Source organism: Boleophthalmus pectinirostris, unplaced genomic scaffold, assembly GCF_026225935.1.
Source record: "Boleophthalmus pectinirostris isolate CB_2022bp ecotype Guang Dong unplaced genomic scaffold, ASM2622593v1 HiC_scaffold_1, whole genome shotgun sequence".
NCBI classification, from domain to species: Eukaryota; Metazoa; Chordata; class Actinopteri; order Gobiiformes; family Gobiidae; genus Boleophthalmus; species Boleophthalmus pectinirostris.
In genome coordinates, this window is record NW_026570970.1 from 6,407,030 (window position 1) to 6,431,987 (window position 24,958).

Below are 24,958 nucleotides of genomic sequence, written 5' to 3' on the forward strand. Positions count from 1 at the left end.
GTCATGTGACTTGCGTTTCAGGCGGAGGGAAAGCTTTGATTGCGGACACAGAATCGACGTGTCTGGATGCAAATCGTTTCCGTTATGGTGATACAGTGATTCATTTCAGTGTAAATGTAACCTAAATATGTTTGGACAAAGCAAAGGAGGCTTACTTTGAAGATTTTATTTTAAAATGTAAAAAAAAAACTAGGGGTGTGCAAAAATATTGAAATATCGATATATCGTATCGCTTAATTTGATGATACAGTATCGATATCGTGGACTGCTGTATCGAGATATTACTGAGAGTACTTTTAAGTATATTTACTGAATTATTTTGTGTAAGAGCTACGATTGTGTTCATATTTTCGCTGTTTTGAGTAAAATGGGTGTTTTTCATATTAACTTTTCACAAATTTAGTTGACTTATTGGACTTTTACTTTCACAGCCATGATTTAGCCTTTAACCGTATCAAATCGATTTGAAATATATCGTAATTGAAAGTGCACTGTATCGAAAAGCGTATCGTATTGTGGCCTATGTATCAAGATATGTATCGTATCAACTACTTCTTTAACGATACCCAGCCCTAAAAAAAAAAAAAAAACATTTGGAGCTTGTTGACTTTTTCTTTACCACATAACTCCGTATATCTACTATATATACTTATACTTAATATACTTATACTTAATTATACGTAATATATATACTTCATATATTTGATGTCTTTTGTATGTGTATCTAAAATGTAGAAAGTAGTAAAAATAAAGGAAAAAAAGCATCGGATGAAGTGTGGCATCCAAACTTTTGACTGGTAGCGTGCATTATTTCAAGTTAAAAAATATACTTTCTTTCCAATACTACTTCAAAAGATCAAGATTGTCAGAGTTCAAATGACAGACTGACCACATATGCAAGCTAACACAACTCACTGTAGCCTGTTCTGTTTTCAAATCGACCTTTTCAACTCTATCTTGAATCTCAAATGCGTAGGATTTTTTGGCGATGGATGAAGAGTTTTCCATCAGTCGTGTGTATGTCCAGTTAGACCCTTCAACTTCACCTTGACCTGTCTACCGTCCCCCTCCAAAAAAAGAAAAAAACTTGATATGATCTGTATTTCTGTGTGTTTGCGAGGCTCGCGTTGATACCATCTGTAAAATCCGCCCTGGGACACTCCCCAAGTTTATTTTTCCAATATGATTGTTTTTCTGTCTGTCTCCAGAGTCATATTCTCGGTTCATTAAAGGCGAGTGTGGCCGGGCGGCTGGCAGGTCACATCCAATTTCACCGAGTCACCTCCACTCTCCGCTGCCTCTGTGTCGCGCTCCTCGATCGATCCCGCGCCCGATAGTTATTCAATATATAGAGAAATGGCGGCGCGTTTTAATCAAACACTTTATTGACTTTTGGGCTGTTCGTAAACAATACGAGATGTGAAGATTCGAAGGCAAACTGTACCGCGGAGAAAATGGGATAAACCGTCGAAATGCCAAGTCACGCGTAGAGAGGACAGTGCCAACCGCCAATCATCGCTAAAGGAACCATTTTGTTATTTAAAAGGTCCATTTTATTATTACACAAAATTGACTCTTGTGAGCTTTAAGCCATGTTAGACTGCTCCACTTTATGACATTATGTAGTGGTCATTTTCAGGTTAACAGCTACCTTTTACCTTTAGTTGAAGTAGAAATTGGCAATCCCAGGTCTTAAATCATCCAAATGTTTCTAGTGAACATGTATGGAGTTTAAAGGTTGTATAGAGGATTTTCCAAGGAACGAGAAATCCAGCGACTGTTTGTCCTTTTTCAAATGTTGCGCATGCGTGAAACCACCCCCCCTCCCCTACAGCTCCTACGTAGAAACGCCTCCTCCCGCCTCCTCTTTACGCCAGAAACAGGTTTGTTTACAGCCGGTGCTGCACATGACTTGTAAACAACTAACTACAGTGTTGGTTAGGCAAGACGGAGAAGTGAGGAGCGGGGGGAGCGGGTGTGCGGACATTTCGTTCGCGGACGAGAAGTGAGGAGCAGGGAGAAGAGCGGAGCAGGGAGAGAGGAGAGGAGAGAGGAGAGGGGAGCGGTGCGCGGAGATTCCGTGCGAATGAACTAGCTACAACACGCAGCAGCAAGCGGACTCTTTCTTTGCCTTGAAAATTAAGATTTCAGACATAGGATATCGCTTTCGTGTCCTGAAAAACGTTTGTCTAGCTCTTGGAAATAAAGTACGTTTTCATAATAAGCAGAAGTTTCCTGTCCAGGAGTAATTTGTGGACCAGTGCGTCAGTCTTTAGACCCTGCGTCTGCTTCAGTCGCGCCATCGCTGGAATGAATCTTCAAGAATCACCTTAGTTTGGCTTCCCTGCTTTTCCCCTTGTCTTCTTCTTTCAGCGACCTCAAAAACGGACTTTCTTTTGCGGCGAACTGCTCCTGGATTCTTGTCGCCATTGCAACAAACTTTGTGCGAACTGCGAGGAAGATATAGGTCAAAAAAAAGCGGCTAAGAACTGTTGCGTTGGTGGAGTAAACAGCGTCTGTGCGTCTTGCGTCTGTGGACTGCGTGACAGTCGTACGTAAACCACGTACCGGCGGCGCGCAGGCAAGTCAGTTACGCTAGAAACGTAGGGAGTTTGATTGACAGCCTGTCAGCTCACAGATAACGAGGCAGTGTTGTTATCTATTGGCAAATGTTTAGCCCCACCACGTCCAGAGTTGATGAATTTTTATTCTCTTTTTTTTTGGTCATCATAATTACAAGGCTACTGCACCTCTATAATCTATCATTGACAACTTGAAACAAAAAAAAAATCCTCCATACAACCTTTAAAAACACAGGTGGAGCACTTCCTGTATGACCACATGACATCACAAGGTGGAAAGGGTGTCATTATACAGAGAAAAGCTACAACAACTAATGCCAAGATCTATGCCGAGAAGTAATGCTCTAGTTTACATCATGAGTTTCAGAATTATGTCAATTTGGACTTTGACAGCTCGAGGGCAAGTGACAATTTAAGACTAATTTATATATTTTTAGATGTAAAAAGTCCATAAAATGTCACATTTAACAGGTGACAGCAGAGAACTAAGACAGTGACAGTGAGCTAAACTCTGTCACGAGACAGTTGTAATTTTTGTAGATTTAATGCTTATCTTATAAATGCAAAGTAAAACTGCAAGAGAAATACAAAAATACAATCAGCGATCTCTTAATAATGTCACATTCCATTACAGATACATTGAGAGCTCAGTAATTTGTAATTGAATACACTGGCCATACAGTTGGCTTAGTTTAACATGAAAATAAATATATGAACAAACACAAAATCAGATCTGTTTTTATTATTAGCATAATATCTGAGTCTGCGTGATACAAAGAAAATAAAAGTTAACATAAATAACAGCTGACTACTTAAAATAATAACAGCATCTTTTTAACTTTACAATTTAGTTTTTTAAGTTATTTATACACCCATAAAACTACTCAGATTAAATGCCCAAGCGTACATACAGGTGTTGCTTCTGTAGGAGTTGTACTAAGTTTGATTTTTAACGGTATGAGTCCGTTTTGTTGCCTCTTGTTGCCAACTTGCATTTTCATTTCTCTCCAAATGAACCAAAATGAAAGCACAGATTTCAAAACAAAAGTGTCTACTTTAAAATGAACTAAATAACATCTGAAAGACAGAACAATATGCCTCATCCAAAAACGTTCATTTTGTCTTCCTATGTACATTAACTTATTGGGTTCTTTTTAAATATAATACAGTGAAGTGTATTTACCTTGTTGACATGTTTCTGCTGCTGCTACATCTTCAGAACTGTCCCCAGTGTTGATGGTGACGTGGGATATAAGACCACTGTAAAAGAAATAACCACATTATTGATTGGGATGAGGCACGGGTCATTGGATCTGAGAACAGCAAGTTCAAATGGTGGATCGGGGAGGACAGAGAAATCAGGAAAACGGGGGCATGAACAGCATTGACCTCCACAGGAGGTGTGGTCAGTCTGAGCGACCTGCCAGGCCCATCAGACTGACCACGCCTACAGGAAGTAACAGCAACCGATTTACGACACGTCACCACCAACACCGGGGACAGTTCTGAGGATGGCTTGCAGATAGCAGCCAAAACATGTCAAGAAGATAAATACACCTTCTACTGTACTGTCTTTAAAAAGAACCCAAGAAGTTAAGATAATATAACTATTATCTAATCAGTGGTGATCCTACACTGATTGGTGCCCTGGAAGATCCCCTCCTCCAAAAAATGTGAAAGAAAATTTGTCAGGACCAGCCAACTCTTCCCAACAAAAAAAGACCTCATGTTGCATCAAATATACTGAGATCTGTTAGCTCATCCTCAACACAGACCTGACCCATAACTTGGCCTGATGGTGGAACACTGCACACACAAAACACCCGAAGCAAATCTATTATTACACCAGACTGTCCATGTAAATGTTTGTGTTGATAGAATAATGTTTGAAATAAAACTAACCTTTCATCGCATGAATCGTCGCATGTTGAGGGACTATTTTCTCTATTTATCTATTTATTTATCACCCCGTATTTGTTTGTCTTTGCGTTCATTCTTCACAGACTTTTTCCTTCTCAAACCCCCCTTCTGCTACGTTGCATTCATGGTCCCTCTGATAATCTGACATCCACGCGGGATTACAACCCTAATCGTGAGCCTCCCCACGATATCGTGAGCTTTCCCATGACATTGCAATAAATATCGTACCTTGAGGTTCATACAGTGACGATATCGTATCATGAGACTTCGATATCGTTACACCCGAGTCTCCACATGTCTCCAACACTCTGGCTCACTAGGAAATTAGGTCCTATGTCCAAAATTCCAGACTGTCCCTTTAATATGCACAAATGAAACAAAACAAACCACAATTCCAGATGTTTTTTTGGCTTGAGATTCAAAACATTACAGCATTTGCTTAATACGGGACCTTCAAAGCCCCCTCTGTGAAATGTCAGCGTGGATAAATGCAAACGTAGAGAGCGGTGAGCCGGCCGTAACTCCTCTCTTCCTCCTGGGCCCTGTATACATTTATACCTGCTCAGATATGGATCTCTACAGCGGCACGGGGCCAACCGAGCGTGACAATGACACCGCTCTGACAATGCCTCTACATCCTCCCCTGACCTCTGCGCGCCCGCCGTCCTTATCCGTTACCGGGAAATATTAGGGAATTCGCTCGAGACGGATGCAAAGTTAAAAAGAGCTTTCCCCTCGAGGTTTCTTCAGACTAACTATTTTCTGCTTTAATTGCCTGATGGTGCGGTGGAGCGTGCAGAGGCTACTTTGAGAGAGCGGGGTGGCATCAGTGGGAATCACCTAGAAACAATGAACCATGGCCGACTGCAAGAATGGTTTAAGGGACCATATGCCGTTGTGTCTTTTTGAGTATTAAGCCATTTAAAGAGTCTAAATCATTGTTTCCTAAAGGCTCTAGAGTTTTTTTTGGGGGGGGGGCTCGTATTGTCGTGATCTGCATTGAAAACGTTATTTTGCAAAATACAGTTCTGATCTGTGACCTTAGTATTATTCTGCATCATCATTTCATCAGAATATCCTGTCCTCAGTAGGGCCAGTACTATATTTCTATGCTTATTCCTTTAACTACTTCATATATGGGCGAATTGGGATTTTCTGTTCTCACAAAAATGAAGACAAAGCACAGAAACAAACTAAATGCTGCATCTGATCTGCTGCTGTGCTCTCCTCCTGCAGCCCGGACTGGAACGCGCTACAGGCCCACCTATCTCATAAGAAATGTTGAAATGTAAAGACATGTGTTGTATAATTTCTAATCTTTTTATAATTATTTTATTGACTGTTTCGTTCCAATTTTACTGGTTCAATAGAATGTTGAAAAGGAAAAGAAAAAGGCTACATTTAGGCCCCGTCCACACTAGTACGTATTTGAGTTGTTTTCGTTGTGGATGCAGTGTTCGTCCACACTAATCCGGTGGAAAACGACTCCAGAGACGGAACGATCTGGTGCTGCCAGCTCCCACGAATTCATCTGAGTACAGATCTGATCCAGCACCGTGTGGACGCCTGAACACGCTGATACACTGACGTCGGTTTATGCACCTTGAAGTAGAATATATGTCCATTCATATATACAGTCTGTGTGTACGACCTGCAGACGTATAATTTCTGAAAAGTTTGACATGAACCATCTCCAATGAGATAGAAACACAGAACAGACTCACCATCAGCAGAACACCCCTCTGTCACAAAAAGAACACTCATATTCCACTAAGTCATGTCCTTTAGTCCGACAGAAGCTGAACCGTATCAGCGCACAAGGAGCGAGCTGTTTTTTTGAGCACTTAGTTTATGCAAATTAGCCATGCGGTATTGTTTAGTTTCTGTAAAACGTAAACAAATATGCTCAAAGCTGTGTGGATAGGGAAGGATTGCGAACACAGAAACGACGTGTCTGGGCGGAAATTGTTTCTGATACGGTGATACGGTGATTCGTTTCAGTGTAAATGTAGTCTTAATGTCCAAGTTGCTGGGTTTCAGATGACATCACAACATTCTACAGGCCAATATTATTTAATACAAATGGGGCACAGCTAAAATTAATGTTGTTCAACTGCAGATTTTTGTTGCAATGTGACATGGTCTTGGGTCTTGTCAATAATAGAAATGATCAGGTTCCGTATTTGGGAATTTACCTTTCTGATATTTCTTGGTAAACTACAATATAATTAGTAGGAAAAACTGGCTCTTGCCCCCATCTGGAAGTATGACATCATCACATTACAGAATCTGAAAACCACCAATAGGCGACTTATGGATCCTTTTATTGCTGGTTAAATTACTTTTTTCATTTTTTTTCACTCAGTCAACAATAAAATATCCTAATTAATGTTTAGTAACGCACCTTTATTTTGTGATTTATGAATCATGTCTATTGACTTGGGAAGGTTTGTGACTTTTAAAATACGGGTCCCTGGAAAAAAAAGTTGGGGAAAACACTGATCTACATTATATGCTGCTTCTTAATATATTTTGTAATGTTTCCTCGTCATTTTATAATGTTTCTTCATAATACAAAACATGCGTATACATACGTAAACATTCCCAATATGTAGAGATTGGGAATTCCAGGGCTGAAATCATCCAAATGAAGCTATGTTTATATGATGACGGTCTGAGCAGAAGACGGAAAAAGTGGCGTCGCATCTTCACTTTTTTTCGCAAGTGTGTGGATTTCAATTGGGTATGCAGATGGAAACGCTATGGCAGAGTGTCTTCAACTTTTCCACTCTGGAGGGTGGTTTCAGATTTATTCAGATTTTCAGAGATCTAAATCTGGTTTTCAGGTTTTCAGAGCGATTGGTAATTCCTGGGATGAAATTATCCAACTGACTCTAGAACTTATTTGCTCCATCGACTCTGGCTTCAATTTATTTATTGGAAACATCATCTCGACTCGCCCTAACCACTGCTCTCAAACTCTTCATTTTGGTCTTAAAATGTTCATATTAACCCACTCTACATGATTTTGAGCCCCCAAAATGCTGTCACCGTTTCAACGAAAGGCACTCCCGATAAAATATTTTGTTTTTTTTACCTGCAGACATTCTCGTGTAAACAAACCCTGATTCTAGTGAAGGTGTACAGAGTTTAAAAACACCGTGGAGCTCTTCTTGTATTGCCGCATCACAATTTAGAACAGAGAATTTTCCATTTGAGAGCTGAACTCAGCCTAAATCTGCAGGGTTTTTGTGTTGAACGTGTGTGAATAAAACAAAACACAACCCTGGCTATGTTTTTGATGAGGAAACAACATTATACCAGATCAGAAAATGGTGTAAAACAGGCTCTTTAACGGCTCTGTTCCCTCTGAAAAGGTCATCTCGGTGAATAAAAAGGCTGGAGACATTGGTGCTCAGGGAGGGTTTCTTTGTGAAGGCCTGTAACCTTGTGCATCAAAATGAACTGTCTCGCGAGAATCCATCTTGGCAGCTCCATTAGTGCGATTGGGCCCGGGCCACCGGCGCTCGGAGATCGGACCAATCACGGTGCAGCTCCGGGGTTTGGGCTTAAGCCAAAGACGAAGCACTCAAACCAAAACAAACATGGCGGCGCAGACAGACATACTTCAGCCTATTTTAGTGAAAATACAGACGGTTTTGTTTGGGGAAAAACACTTGTGTGCATTTGTGGACAAGGACGATGTCTGGATTCAACTAAAGTTTGAATTTGTTCTGTTTTGACCAAGATGTTGGATGATTAGTTTGCCAATTAATAATGTTTAAAGTAAGAGAAACCAAAATAAACACAGACATGAGGACCAATACCACATACATATTATTCATGAACATTGTCGGGCAAGTTACTTCAAAACTGTAATGTGTTATTTATGACTTGTTACTGTCATGTCAAAGTAATTTGTTACATTACAATATTACTGTGTTTAAAATGTAAAACATAACACGACTACTGCAGCACTTTAAGATACTCTCACCAAAATAACTGCAAATATGCCAAACTTTTGCGCCGTTTATGGACTGAACCAGGACTAAACCAGGTCTAAACCAGGACTGAACCGAGGACTGAACCAGGACTGAACCTGAGCTAAACCAGGAATTTAGGACCGCTCCTGAGAGAACCCCGAGACCATGGAGAGTAGAGTTCTGCGTTGGTCCTTTCGCCCACGCTTACCCACCGGTTACGTGGGGACACCTCTGGGTCCATCCCGACACTCGGAACCGTAATGATGGCATTTCACTGCTGCTGACGTCGCAGTGATTTTAGCAAATTTGTTTGAAGAAAAACGAATCAATCCAGGTTAAAAAAGCATTGTGACTTTACAGACATTTGTACCGAGTAAAATATTTTTTTCCCTGTAATGCCATATTTCTGCATTACAGCAAAAAGCAACGCATTACAGTAATTTGTTACTTTTATAACACGTTAATCCCAACACTGTTCACTGTTCACACTTTTGTTTGATAAGCAAAGCCAGTAAACTAGTATATATTTCACATGAACTAAACCAGTCTTTTTTGAAAGCATAATTGATACATTTAGGCTGAGTTCTTCTCTCAAAAACAGAACACTCACCACCTTGTGATGTCATGCGGTATTACAGGAAGTGTTCCATTGTGTTTTTAAACTCCGTACGCCTTCACTGGAATCATTTGGATGTTTTTAACCTTGGAATTGCTTATTTCTATTGAACTAAAGGTATACACTAAGCAGGGTCAGAATCTATTGTTGTTTCCTTGGCAATAAGGTGCCTAGTATGAAAGTAGTGCGTGTTCCAGTGTTGTGGTGGAGATTGGCAGCCTCAGGTGAGGAGTGAAGGAATAATGCTCTGTATGTGGGATGTGCATTTGATTAAATTTTCTTAATTGATCATCGGGAGAATTAATGATGGATTTTCAATTAATCATTAACATTTTTTGTATTCAAATTATCATCATTATTATTACTAATCTGCATAAATAAACTCAACCTTACAACATATAAATGATAACCATTCTAGAGCCACATCAGCCCGTTTGACATTATAATGTGTTTAATGCAGCTTTGACACATTTGTTTACGTTTTACAGAAACAAAACTTAAAACCACATGACTCATTTTCTATAGTAGTACTTTGCTATAAGTGCTGAAAAAACAGCTCTTTACTTTTGCACTGATGCGGTTCAGCTTCTGTCGGACTAAAGGACACGACTGTAATATGAGTGTTCTTTCTGTGACAGAGGGATGATGATGATGATGATGATGATGATGGTGAGTCTGTCCTGTGTGTGTGTCGCGTTGGAGATGGTTCATTTTTTTCAGAAATCAGACGTGTGCAGGTTTAGTGCAACTTTTTATTTAACATCATTTCACTTTATTTATGCTGGTCACTTTATTATTTTGGCTTCTGTTGTGATGAAAAGACTGAAAAGTGAACCGGGATACTGCCTTTACATGCACCATGACGACATTCAAAAAACTGGAGGTGTCAGAGCCGAAACGTGGGACTGTGAGACACAACTCCAGTGTTTGTGTCAGACTCAGTCTCGTCTCCTTACGCTACAGTACGCACAGCAACCTGCATTCGGTTTGTCTATTAAAAATGAACGTCATTGAAGAAATTCTTAATGATCAATTATCGATTAGTCGACTAAACATGCCCATCCCCACTCTGTATAGCACTTCAGGGATCTTAATAGGCGCTATGTAAATCCAATAAGCAATCAGTTACTTTTGCATAATAGGCAAGTTTCATTGTTGACAAAAGCGCGCGTTGCATGCTGGGAATTATTTTGGTCGGTGGCAAGAAACACTAATTCAACATGACGGACGGAGCGAGAAAGCACGTAAAGGGTATTGATCCCGGTTATTTATCCACTCTAACGGCAGAGGACCCAAGACCATTTGACCAGAAATTGGTCATAAGCATCGACGGACGCCAAATCACCCTTTTCAACCCCGACAAAAGGTGAAACCAAACCAAATTTCCGGTCGGAATCGCCAACTACCTGGACAAATATTCACTTCGGCGATATCCACAATGACTTGGTGGAAACTCCTGGGCCATTCACAGCAGAAAAGATGAAAACCTCCAAGAGTCTCGATGTGTTGTTGAACTTGTTGGAGTCCACGGTTTGCTAGGATCTTTTACGTTTGCTCTGCGGATGTTTGAAAGTCGTTTAGCGGTTCTTTTCACTCGGAATACAAAAAAGACATTTTCCTTCTTCCGTGCTTCTATTTGTGCATCCGATAATGCAGCAGGAATTTACCATTATCGGGGATAAATATGCGAGGTTATGCACTGTGTTTGACGCTACCGTGTTTCTTGCCTCCGACCAAAATATTGCCCAGCATGCAACGCGGGCTTTTAATAACAATGACGTCAGCTGAAACTTGCCTATACAGAACCTTTAAGTAGTGGATACTGCTGGGGCTTTTCTGCACACTCTGTCTATGCCAGTGAGTAGTATTACTGGTGCTGTTGGTTAAGCGGGCATCATCTGCTTTGCTGTAATTGACACTGGCAGAAAAACAGCAATTTCCCATCTGAATCTTGAATTATCAGCTGGCAGACCCGTTCTACCCCACACCCCCTTACACCCTCAAGTGCCCCAGCCCGGCCCACTATCTCTCTCCCCCCCAAGGTCACATCTTTACAACTTTCACCAGCGTCCCTGAAGTGGAGCTAATCTTCCTGGGAGCCCTGATGAAAACGGGGAGAAGAATGAGGCGAGGGTCTGAGGGCGCCCGGCGGAAAAGACTGTCACCCTTTGGCAGATGGTAAACACATACATGAAGAGGCTCGGTTAAACGGAACGCTCATGTTATCAGCCCGAGCAGACGCCGTCACAAAGGCTCACAAGGAACTAAGGGAGAGCCGGGGTTCTGGAGGGTCTAAGAAAGCCACAGTCATATGTATTGTATAATTTGCATGTTGTTATCGAGAAGAAGACTGTCATTTCTGCATTTTAAAAGGTAATATATGTAGTTTGACTCAGATAAAATTTCGTTTGCAGAAGAAAATGAGCTAAAAATACCACTTGGCATCATCTAATTATATTCCAGAAAGCTCCTCCTTGTTTTTAAAGTTCATTTACTTTTACAACAATCATTCTGATCATTATAGTATTACAAATAATGCATCAGACCACTTTGGTATTAGCAGCTACTATTTTATCCTGCTTAAAATTGCTTCGTTTACAACCTTATGCACTGGCACTTGGAGTACCTGCGCCCTCTGCTGGCTTTTGATACAACTGCAAAACCTCCAGTTAACTGTTGGTCACTTCCAAGTTATTCAACACAAAGAATCAAAGCAACCGTGCTCCAAAGTAGATTCTGAATTCTGAAAAAGACAAGATATAAAATTGAGGATGGGGATTGGGATGCACCGATGGAAGCAGCAATAATGGGCCATTTTTTTCGGGTTTTTAATTCACATCTCTTAACACTGATCCAATCCACCAATCAGACATGTAATGGGTTAAATAATTAATAAAATGAATATATAAAAATGTGAAAAATAAATAAATAAATGAGGATGGGGCAGTAAGAAAGTGCACTGCTAAAAAACTAAATCTAGTCAAGTTAAGACGACTTGAATTAAGAAAGTTTTATCATGATTTGAGTAAATTTCACTTGACAAGTAAAATGATCTGCCAGTGGAATAAGACTTTTTGTACTTAAAATATGAAAATAATACATCTTGCTACACTTAATATAAGAAAACTTACAACTTTTTGCACTTAAAATAAGAAACAAAATCGAGAGTTGCTTGAATTAGGAAAAACACACTTATTCCATTGGTAGATCACTTTACTTGTCAAGTTGAATCGACTCAAATAAAGTAAAATGTTCTTAATTTAAATCATTTTAACTTACCTAGATATTGTTTTTTTCCAGTGTATGTTTCTTTACTCCTCCTTTTAATCACTGCAACCATGCAAAAGAAACTCCAATGCAGAACAGCTTTGATGAAATATACAAGGAACGTCACCTAGTATTACATTTGTTACATACCACTACTTTTACTCCTATTTGAGTAATATTTGTTTGAAGTAATAGTACACTTACTTTAAAAGTTTTGGTCAGTTCCCCACTGTGGGTCTACAAGTCACACAGGCTTAAATACATTACATTAATTTATGTTTTATTTGTCTGATTAGATTAACTCACAACATTTTAGATACAAAAATATGCAGCACTCAAGAAGTAGTTTCTCCAAATATGTTTTTACTTAGGCAACAACTCTTTACTTCTAAACGAGCGTCATTAAAGGTCCCATATTACGCTATTTTCTGATCTATGTAATAATGTTGTTTCCTCATTACAGACAGACCTTGTAGTGGCCCTGGTTTTCTTCGCAAATAAAGCACTTCACGCTCCATATTGTCTTACTACTAGTCTTGCAGTTCCTGTGTTAAATGTTCTTTAGAAAGTAAAGTTTATTGATCGTCAAAAGGATGTATTCGCATTTTTATTCCACGGTCATTATATTAATTGAAAATAGTCTCGAAATGTCAATATTGTCATTTATCGCAATAAATTCCTGGTCAATTATCCAGAAGGCCTACTTTGTACACCTTGAAAACTACTGCTTCATGACATCACAAGGTGGAACAGAGCATTTTGAGCACTGGAGACTGAATTTCTCCATTGCTACTGGAGATGTAACAATAAAGGGTTACTCAAGCATGTGTGAATGAACTCCAAGTGTGTTTCTGAGGAGGCAACAGCGTTTTAACACGGCTCAAAGCTCACAATTTTGTCAATTTTGCATAATATAGGACCTTAAAAGTAACTGAAAATGTCCGATTGGTGAATTTCCTTTATAGAAAAGCTCTTTGTGCATTGCTAAACATTTTATTTACATATGCAAAACTTGCCATTTCAATAAACAGAAGATATATGCTGCTAGACAATGTGGACACTTCACTTCAACATTTGGGAACATCTTATTCTATGGGTTTTTCAACTTATAGCAGAGCGACGGGGCTTGCATCACCAGCCCAATTCCAGGAGTAGAAGATGGAGAGTGAATTTGAAAGTTGTAGCAGAATTCTATGAGTCAGAGTGAATATTTGAGTTTCCTCCAAAGGCCCTGGCTTCAGACTGGCTTTATCTCCACCCCATGCTGTTTCCTCTTTGCAGTGTAGAAAGGCCAAGTTTATCTAGCGCCGGGCTGCCACTTTCAACCAACTATTTCAATCTTTGCCAGAATCTGCTCCAAAAGAGGAGAAAAGATCATATTCTAACTGTATAGGTCCAATCACCAGACTTCTTTTATATACTGAAGGAAGTGACGCAAACCTAAAGGTGCGACATGTAACTTTACAGGTTGAGGTTCGGCCAGTTTCTCGTCATCGTGGAGATATAACCTCGAAAACATGCATTCTTATAAGTCCTATATTGACTCTTGTGAACTTTGAGGCATGTTTGAGTAATCCTTTATTATTAGTCTGTCTACATCTCCAAAGCTCAAAATACTCAGACCAGACGCGCATCCTTGTAAAATATTTAAGAAGTGTGTATTTTGGATCCAAGGCAATCAATCCCGACCTCCAACAGAAAAGATACAGGGAGCCGCTTTAAAGGAGTTGACCGAAAACATTTCTCTTCCATTTCTCTCCAGCGACTAGGTCAAGAATCGGAATACACTAGATGGTTTTGCAAGAATCCCAGAAGTTGTAGACCGTGCGCCGGCCAATCAGCGAAGAGCTGTGAAGCCGTGACATCAAACTCAAGTGCCTGTCTGGGTCCCTTTTGTGGAACAGCACAACAGTAAACAAAGCGTCGAGATGAATGTAGACGAAGACAGACATTCTGTGTTGGCGACGATTCCCGAGATCAAGGATTTAAAGTTGGAACAAAGAGAATTTTTCGTGAATTTTTTCAACGGGAAAGACGTTATTGTCCTTCTGCCTACGGGATTTTGTGCATTACATACGTCACGACCAAATAGCAGCAATTTGTTAAATAAAAAAAGTACCCACCTACTGAGCGAACGAATCCTAATGCTGCAAGGTCAGACGGTTTCTACGAAGTGAAACCGGCTGATGAATCTGACGAATCTAATGAATCTGACCTCGCAGCATTAGACTTTGTTCGCTCAACGGTGGGCATGTACTTTTTTATTTAACCAATCGCTGCTATTTGGTTGTGATGTATGTAATGCGACACTAACATGGCTAACTGGTATTTTAAGCTTTTCTCAAATCCCGTAGGAAGAAGAGCAATAACGTCTTTCCCCTTGATAAAATTTACCAAACATTCTCTTTATTCCGTCTTTAAATCCTCGATCTCGGGAATCGTTGCCAACACAGAATGTATGACTCTTCGCTGATTGGCTGGTGCCCGAAATTGCCCTTCCAGACCTAGTCGCTGGAGAGAAATGAAATTGATTGGAGACACTAGGTGGCGCCAACCTGGCTAAGTATACATGCCTCTACAAAAAATATGTGATTTAAAGGTGCATTGTGTCACTTTTCTGGTGGATGAAATTCAAATTGTCAACTGGATAAAAGTTTATTTGGTCGAACACATTTCACAGTTCATCCAAGCTTGTTCTTCAGTTTTGGTCGGACGCTGGTGGACACTTCCATATATCTGACTGAAGGGAGGAGCTAACTACAATGAAACTACTCTGAAACTAACACACCTACCTGTTTACAGTTTCTGTTAGTTAGTTAGTCCTATTGATCTTGCACTGAGTGTGGGGTCTTATTAGCAGAATCACTCAGGGCCATAATGGAGCTTTCACACCTCTGGGCCTGACCTTTTGTTTTGATTTAGGTTTGAGGATGGAGTTGTAAATAGGAGATAGATGGTGTCTGAGTCCTCCATTTCTGTTTAAAGATGAATTGTCTTTCTTAAAGGGGCAGTCTGAAATTTTGGACATAGGGCCTCATTTCCTAGTGAGTGTTGGAGACGTTTGAAGACACTTTTTTAAATATTCCATCCGGTCCTTGTATTTGCAGAGGTCACTGGTGCTAGACTAGTGCATGTCAATGGTCATAGTTATCCTTACCCACTCCACAAAACACCCGAAGAAAATCTATTATTACACCAGACTGTCCATGTGAATGTCTGTGTCGATAGAATAATTTCAGAAGTAAAACCAACCTTGCATTTGAAGGACTTATGTCTGAGCAGCAGCAGCGAGTTGTACTTCCTGATAGAAAGCTCGGCAGCGGCGGACTGATATCACCTAGCACCTGTCTTACCGGCAAAGTAAAATTCCGCTGCTGCTGAGAAAATAGTCCCTCGACATGCGACAATTCATGCAATGCAGGGTTAGTTTTATTTCAAACATTATTCTATCAACAAGCCTAGCACCAGCGACCTCTGCAAATACAAGGACTGGATGGAATATTTTAAAAAGTGTCTCTACACGTCTCCAACACTCTGGCTCACTAGGAAATGAGGTCCTATGTCAAAAATTCTGGACTGTCCCTTCAACAAAAGCAGCTTCTTTAACTCCCCTCTCAAACCAGTACTTTTCTGACTCAGACCTGTACCTCACTGTCCTCAAAAAAGTTTCCCGTGGCTTTTAGATGAAGATTTACAGCAGACTGAGGTCCTGTGTTGCTCTCTCGTCTGTGTTGGTTCATCCTCTTGTGAAGTGGCTGTTTTCTCCAGCGTTGCTTTGTTTGCGGCTCGGTGTTTTGTCCTTTGGGTGGAGGCGTGTCTCATTTGAGGTTTGTGTTCCTCTGTATGGTATTAAACTTACGTATCTCCACGGAAACAAAACAGATTAAACCACTAAACCAAGAGGTATAAGATAGCTGTTATCTTTATGATGTAGTAAAGATGTAGACAGACTAAAAATAAAGGATTACTCAAGCATGTGAATGAAACAAATCACAACTCCGAGTATGTTTTTGATGAGGTCACAACATTCTAACATGGTTTAAAGCTCACAATAGTCAATTTTGCGTAATATAGGACCTTTAATCTCTTCACCTTTACAAAAAGTTATAACACTCAGTTTGATGCACCTATTAAAACCCAGTAAGGGAGCTCATTTTGAAAACCGTGAAACCTGGAATGGCCCGTTAAACTCTTTTGTCCTTTCGCCGAATACAAAAACGTTTATTTCCCCAAGTTTAAGTCCCTCCGCGCCGTGTCCCAGATGATAAAGTCCTGTAATTCTCCTTTAATTGCGGCGTCCTCATTGTAAACAGTGCTTCACAATGACGATTTAACGAGTGGGCGCTCCTCCGCGTTTCAGGTGATTAGCCATTAATGATCCCAGCTGCTAATTGCGCGAGTCAGGCAGCGCATTCATAACGAAGCAGTGGCACCGTGGGATACAAAATACACAAGCTCCGGCGCGGGTCGTCCTTCAGAAGAGAGCTGGGCGGAGGCGACGGGTGTTTCCTGAGCAATAATTCAACAGACTTTAATGACTTTGTGTAGGGAACGTGTTGGTGACGCGGATCTGGCAGAGCACAGCAGGCCTCCGCAAAGTTTAATCAAACATTTACAAGTGAAGTAGGGCGGGGAGAGGAGGGGAGGGGTGTTCAAAGTTTGTGAATGGTCTTCATAACTTTTCTGTGTGGGGTTTGCGAGATTGACCAATGTCTGGTAGATGTCTTTAAAAGCTCTGCACCTGATTTTTGATGCAGTTTTTAACATCGTACCATGGGATTTTAAAGGAACAGTCCAGAACTTTGGACATAGGGCCTCATTTCCAAGTTATCCAGAGTGTTGGAGACATGTGGAGACACTTTTTTAAATATTCCATCCAGTCCTTGTATTTGCAGATGTCACTGGTGCTAGACTAGTGCATGTCAATGGTCATAGTTTTCCTGCCACTAAAAACAGTCTTACCCACTCCACAAAACACCCGAAGCAAATCTATTATTACACCAGACTGTCCATGTAAATGTCTTTGTCGATAGAATAATTTTTGAAATAAAACTAAGCATGTTGAGGGACTACTTTCTCAGCAGCAGTGGAATTTTACTTTGCCGGTAAGACAGGTGCTAGGTGATATTAGTCCGCTGCTGCTGAGCTTTCTATCAGGAAGTACAACTCGCTGCTGTTGCTCAGACATAAATCCTTCAAATGCAAGGTTGGTTTTACTTCTGAAATTATTCTATCGGTCAAAATGAGTAACCTAATTCATCGGCCGGTTACATTTGGTGGAAACTGTCTGATCTCACAGCATTATGATTCATTTGCTCGATAGTAGCCAGGTACTTATTTAACCAATCTCACGTCAATATTTGACGTCTGTAAGAGAATTTAAGTAATTTATCTTCCACGTACATCTCAGTTTACCACTGACCCACAAAAGCTATTTTTACACCATGATCTTCCCTTGACATACCATTGGCATACCACTATCTAAATTGTGGCATATTGCTGACTAACCGGTGTCTACTGGCCTTCATAGTCTCACCGCTTGCTTTATAAACCTCCTCTTCCGGAAGCAGAGTAAAGGGGCTTGAATGCTCAAAGATCACACTATGTTCTCTTTTGAAATCATACTATGTTGACTTCTCAATGTCTCTGTAACCGCAGTGTAGAACCTCATCATTCTTAAAATGTTCGTATTGTAAACTATTTTTTGGCAACATTTCATGACTCTTTAATGAGATTGTGTACAGAACGTGTCGGGGTGTCACAGATCTGGCGGGGCACAGCAGGCTCCAGCAAACTCTGATCAAACATTTAGTGAAACAGACAATAGGAGGGTCTGTTTGGATGCGCTGTGCAGCAACTAACACAGAAACTAAGCCTGAAACACGTAGGCGAGGTGCAGGGTATAGTTTTTTATTTGATTAATTATAAACTTGCGTGTGGACCGTGGCAGTTCGACGTCAGTGATGTGATAAAGGGAGAGAGTGATAGATTTGTTGAGGAAAGCTCCCCACAGGAAACACCGGAAGAGGAGCGGGGCTTGGATCTTCTTTGACGGGAGCCAGGGGTTATTTCCTGAGCAATAATTCAAGGATTCTTTAATGACTTTGTGTACGAAGCGTGTTGGTGTCACAGATCAGGCGGCGCACAGCAGGCCACAGCAAACTCTGATTAAACATTTAAAAGTGAGCAGACGAGAGGAGGGGCCGGGCTGACTTAATGTGATCGAGCCATGCACTTTTCATACGGACAACACGCAGCAGCAGATGGAACATGTTTACCCCCGTGACAATACTCAACTCCGACAATAAAGTATGGATCAAACATTATTATTAACTTTGAATGTAACAATAACCGAAATATCGTGATATCACATCGTCAGAACTCTCAGAATTATATCATCGTCCATCACAATATATCGAATCGAAAGGTTTTTCATTTAAAAGTATTAAAAAAGAGCGAACTGCATAGGCCATGATCCTTTACTTACTTTACTACATAATAAAATAACAGTTACAAGTACTTTTAATTCGTATTTCCTTGGAATATGTCACCGATGATTCATACTGAAGACTGGTCAAGGTATTTAAAAAGGAAAAAAGTAGCATATGTAGCATTAATTCTATTAACCCCTCCAAAATATCGCAATAATTATCGTACCGTGAGAGGCATATCGTGATAATTATCGTACCGTGAGATTTGGATATGGTTACATCTCTATTAATAACTGCGCTGCCCTCAACACACGCTACTATATGAAGCTAGACAGCCAGCGAACTAATAAAGAAATCTCTGTACAGCGGCGTACTTTTCTTGATTTTTATGGAGATGTCTTGTATAAATTTGTAACTGAAACACACAGAAAAAGAAGAACATATAATAGTGCAGTAGTAGCTCCGTGAAACAACAACAGATTTACGATTTACATGACCAAAATAAAATACAATATGAGATCTCAAAGTGCTTGTGAACATATAAAACTTACAAAGAAGGAAATTATCCAAGGTTCAAATGTTAGAAAACACTCAGCATGAACAAGATATTCAGACTTCATTTGGCAGTCGCCGTGGAAACAGCTGACACAGGAATGCTCACTGTGTACTGAAAATAAGCGATCCATAAAGGTGAAGATATTTCACTCTGGTGATTTTACCCAAAAATCTTTTCAACATTTTGCAAATATGAAATGAACATTGTTGATTTCCAAGAATGAACTTATTTATATATATATTTTTTACTAACTTAATAACCTTTTTAAAATGTAAATGTATTTTAAACCAAAGACATGTTAATAACAAATTTGCACCTAAAGTAATTTTCTGGAGGTGGTGTCCTGTATGATTCCATGGAAATAGGATTATTAAAACCAAAAATAGAATCATTAAAACCATATCTCTTTACCTTTAGCCAAAGGAACAGCATTTACAAAAAAATAAATAAATAAAAAAGCAGGTGGAAGCCCTTGTCCAGCCCAAATAAGAGCCAGGTTTGTGGAAATGCAAGCTCAACAGCTCAGTGCTGGATTATAGTATGGACACATAACATTCTGTTTTTGCAATAAAAAGTTACATACTGGGGCTTTAAGGTCATCTTACAAATATTTAATGGGAGTACTTTGGTGATTTTCATCTTGTCAGTACAGTTCTGAGGATGACATGTGATAATACAATATAATAATGACTGTGATACATGGAGTTCAGTCTTTTTTGACTGACAAAGTTCTTTTGAAAGAACATTTCTCAAGAACAGAGATGAAGACACTTTTCACACTGGACAAAAAACTAAATCTAGGTAATTTAAAATGACTTAAATTAAGAACATTTTACTTTACTTGAGCAGATTCAACTTGACAAATTATCTGCCAATGGAATAAGTGTGTTTTTCTTAATCTAAGTAACATTAGTCCAATGAGATTCATTTGGTCTTCCGATATTCTATGTTATTAGGTTCTTTTTTCAGACCAAGAGTTTTATTTCATACCTGACTGTTTCGACTGCTCACTAGCACTCCAGTCTTTATTCATGCTAAGATCCTTAAAAACACACAATAAATCATTAATATTAGCTTTATCAAGGTAGATTTACAAAAAAAAAAAAAAAAAAAAAAAAAAAAGTTAATTTTTAATTGATACAAGGTAATTTGGGCCAATTCACCTGGAAGTCTGAGGGCCAAGAAAAAATTGTCTGAGGGTCACATTTTGCCCACGGGCCATAGTTTGGACATGCCTGTGTTAAACTAATAGAAGAAAATGAATAACCACATTATTTGTATAGCATCAGTGGTTATTTTATGGTGAAGCCTGAAAGTGTCACACAGTCTGCTGCACATCTCCTCAGCCTCCCTCCTGTGAACGAGAGAAAAATGCAAATATTCAGTACTTCGCTTCTGTAGTTGCTGGGTTACATAATGCTCCACGGTCTTTAATAATAATAATAAAACAACAAACAGTGACTGCGTATACATGCACATCAGTATCCCGGTTATGATTGGGTTTTTGAGTGTCCCGGTTTCTTCATGGTGCATGTAAACGCAGTAACCCGGTTTCAGTATCCTGGTTATTAGAAACTGGGATACTGCAGCTGGTATTTTCCGATAGTAACCGGGATACTGGTGCATGTATACGCAGTATCCCGGTTACTGCAACATAAAGTTGAGTGCACATGCATCCAAAAGACAAACACTTTCCAGTCTTTTCACCACAACAGTAGCGACATAAATAAAGTGACCAACATAAATAAAGTGACCGACATAAATAAAGTGACCGACATAAATAAAGTGACCACATGAGCGAAATAACAGTAAAATTAAGAGCTGCGCTATACCTGCACACGTACAATCTGCACTCATATGACCTGCACTCGTGTGATCACTGAAAAGCTAAAACATGAACTATCTCCTATACTGTATACGCACGGAACACACTCACCATCATCAACGCCTCTTCTGTCACAGAAAGAACACACATAATCCACTGAGTCGTGTCCTTCAGTCCAAAAGAAGCTGATCGCATCAGCAGCACAAGGAGCAGCTGTTTTTATCTCCGCTAACAGTTTATGCTAATTAGCCAAGCGATTTTAAGTTTTGTTTCTGTAAAACGTAAACAAAGCTGAATTATATTATCAAACGGGCTGATGTGGCTCTACAGTGGTTATGGTTTATATGTTGTAAAGTTGAGTTTATTTATGCAGAAGATTTAATGTGGAATTTAATTGTGGGATATGTCGTAGCTTCTCACCGCTGGTTAAACCTCCCGAGCTTCCTCTGCTAAAGGAGTTCGTGGTTTGTATTTTTCTTGGTTTATTAAATTGATTTAAGTAAATTTTTGCACTTGCGCATTTGCAAGATTATGGCAAGAAACCGGGATACTACATTTGATCATGTGCACACGAATATGATGATCCCGGTTTCTCAGTGCGCATGTAAACACAGTATCCAGAATATAACATAACCGGGATATGGCTAATAACCGGTATACTGATGTGCATGTATACACACTGAATATAAACAGTCAGAGGTGATGCAGCCTCTATGATAATGTCAGTGGTTTGGATTGAAGAGCCACGGGAGGGTCTGGGACGAGACGCTCAGCCAACCAGACAACAGCCCTGTCAAGTCTTCACGATGCAATCACAGCCGCTTGTTTGTACTGAACGTCTCTCAAACATGGAAGACTCCTGACAGAGCAACACTTCAGCTCTCCGTTCAGAGTCTGCTGTTTGTCACTCCTCCGCGTTCTGTTTTTCTTTCTTTTTTATCTTAACATAAGCCGCCATGTTTGTTTTGACACCGACAAATTATGTTTTTCTCAAGTTGGTTAAGCCACGTGTCAATCATACACACTGGAACTCAGGGAGAAAGGAGCCACTTCACAGCTGGACATTTTAAAGGTGCACTGTGTAACTTTTCGGGAGACGCCTGCTTGTCTCCATGTAAATTACATTGGTTTGTCTGGAATGTCCCAAATTTGTGTGTCATTCGTTCATTCATTTTTCAAAATAAAACCAAAAATAAGCCAAAAAAAAAACTACTATTTTCTTCATTATTTGTCTAAAAACTGAAATGAAAAAATGGATAACGAGTTGTTTTTTCAGTTTTGGATTTTGTGTTTAATGAATAATGGAAAAAAGAGTAATTTCCCTTTTTTCGTGACATAAACTGTAATGCCGGACTTTTATGCCACATATGGACTAAACCAGGTGTAAACAAGGTTTAAACCAGGTCTAAACCCGGACTCAACCAGAACTGAACCAGAAGTGATCCCAGGACTGAACTAGGACTAAAAAGGACTAAAACAAGACTAAACCAGAACTGAACCAGAACTGAACCAGGACTGAATGTCGGGACGGACTCGGAGCCCATGAAGACCGTCGGGTGGAACTCCGCGCCCCATGGGGCTCAGCGCAACCACCGCCCAATCGCACTTTGCAAGACACTCTGCTCCACGGGCTCGAGGTTCTCCCTCTTTCTCAAGTCCAAGATTAGCCCTGGTTTAGATCTGCCTGGTTTAGTCCTGGTGTAGTCCTAGTGTAGTCCTGGTGTAGTCCTGGTTTAGTCCTGGTTTAGTACTTCTGCTTCAGTTCTGGTTTAGTCCTGGTTGAGTCCTGGTTTAGTCCTGGTTTAGTCCTGGTTTAGACCTGGTTTAGTCCTGTTTTAGTCCTTGTTCAGTCCTGGTTTAGTCCTTGTTCAGTCCTGGTTTAGTCCTGGTTCAGTCTTGTTTTAGTCCTTCTCCTTAAGTCATGCTTCAGTCCTGTTTTAGTCCTGGTTCAGTCCGTGTGCGGCTCACAATCCCGGCATCGCAATTTAAGTCACAGAAAAGGGAACCAGTCATTATCCGTTTTTTCATTTTAGTTTTGGAGACAAATAATGAAGAAAATAGTCGTTTTTTACATTTTCTTATTTTTGCTTTTATTTTGAAAAACGAATGAACGAACACTACACGGACACGGCATTAAATGTGTCCATCTTGAATTCATAACAGTGTTTTTATTGACCAAAAAACCTGCATTCTTACTGTTAGTGGGCTCTCCTCTCCACTGATCCGACATGTAGCTTGGCTTTTCGAGGTAAACAAGTGTAATGCAATAGTGCGGAACATTCCCGGCATTATTTCCACGGAGAGAACGAGGTGACGGACCCTCTGCCGGAAAAAATACGCAGTGCACCTTTAAGTCTGGCAAATGTAGTCTTGGCTAGTATTAAATCAACATGTTTTTTTTTATAATTTTTTGATGGAATATATGAAAACGTCCACATCCGGGAGCCATTTCACCTACAGAAAACCATACATCACTGATATGATCCCATTCCCATGCGTCTAATGCTCCATTTGTTTCTCCACAGCGGGATACAACATGGATGACGGATACCTGGAGGCCGTCGTGGGAGGTGAGCTCTCGTTTCCTCTTCGCTCTCTCCTCGTCACTATCTCTTCTCCGTCGCCAGATATCTGCCTTCCCCGCTTCTCCGCACCTCATTTCTCGTGGATGAAGCAGAGCCGAGGGGCAGGAGGCAAGCATCTGCATCTGCCAAATGTCCCAGAACGGAAGCTTTTAGCGCGCTTCCACCTGCTGCTAAGAACGCGCTTTTATTTGGCCTTCAAAGCGTCTCCTATAGCAATAACAAATGTATTCATCAACGCCGGGCTGTCGACATGTCAGTTATGTCTGTATTTTATCTCGCGTGAAGGCTGAGCGCTTCACTGAGCGGTAAACATTAGAGAAGCAGCGCGCTAAAAGCTTCTGGCACCAGATGATTTTTATATCCACATAAAGATTAAGTAAAGTACCATGTTGTGAGGGATAATGGTAAAGCATGGACCAGTATGGATGTTTGTTTTTTTTACGCAGCAATTTAAACAAACAAATGGTTGACAATGTGATCACACTGCAAATTTCTCTGATCTGGCCATGATTTTAAAACTTATATCAGGTTATTCATCTTGTTTTCAGATTTATTGTCTACTTACTTGCTCTGAGACGGCTTCATTCTAGTCTAGAGGTGCCGTATTTTTCGGTCGCAGTGCAGCACTGAGGTTTATTCAGAAGCGAAAGACGACGTGTGCGAGCAAACAAGGCGACACCCACATACTTCACCCATTTTAGCAAATTTAGTGGCTATTTAGTTTATGAAAAATGAGCAGAGGGAAGCGCTTTGTGCATCTGTGGACAGGGAAGATGTCTGTGCTTTTCTCTCAACTGGATGTTACAAAAGTTATTTTTCAACTTGTTCTGCTGTTGTGACACTTCGATCAATCAGATTCAAATACTAATCACGATGTTCCGTGTTTCCTGATCGTTGTCAGTAAGAGTCATGTTGATAAACATGTAAAGTGGAAACCAAGGGTGGAAAATAACAAACGTTTACATTTACTCATGTTACTGTAATTGAGTAGATTTTATTATTCATTTGTAATTTTTAAGTAGTTGTTAGGTCTGCCTAAACATTGTAAACAAGAAAAAAGACAAGAGATTAATTCAGTTTTACTCGCGAGGAGAACGGGCAGAGAGTGGGCATCAAAACCAACAGTCTCCACACGTTCTGATGACTCAAGGCCGCTCTCTCCTCTTTTTATTTCATTAGGAGGCCCTAGTTAC

At 40.1% G+C, this 24,958-nt stretch overlaps 1 protein-coding gene across 1 annotated transcript in view; it reads left to right on the forward strand.

The window, feature by feature from the left end:
* gypc (glycophorin C (Gerbich blood group)) overlaps positions 1-24,958 on the forward strand; it is a 54,103-nt gene that overhangs the window by 26,413 nt on the left and 2,732 nt on the right. Inside the window, exon 3 of the mRNA XM_055150944.1 lies at positions 23,706-23,750. Within this exon, the coding sequence (XP_055006919.1) occupies positions 23,706-23,750 (45 nt within the window). The remainder of the gene's footprint in view (positions 1-23,705; positions 23,751-24,958) is intronic.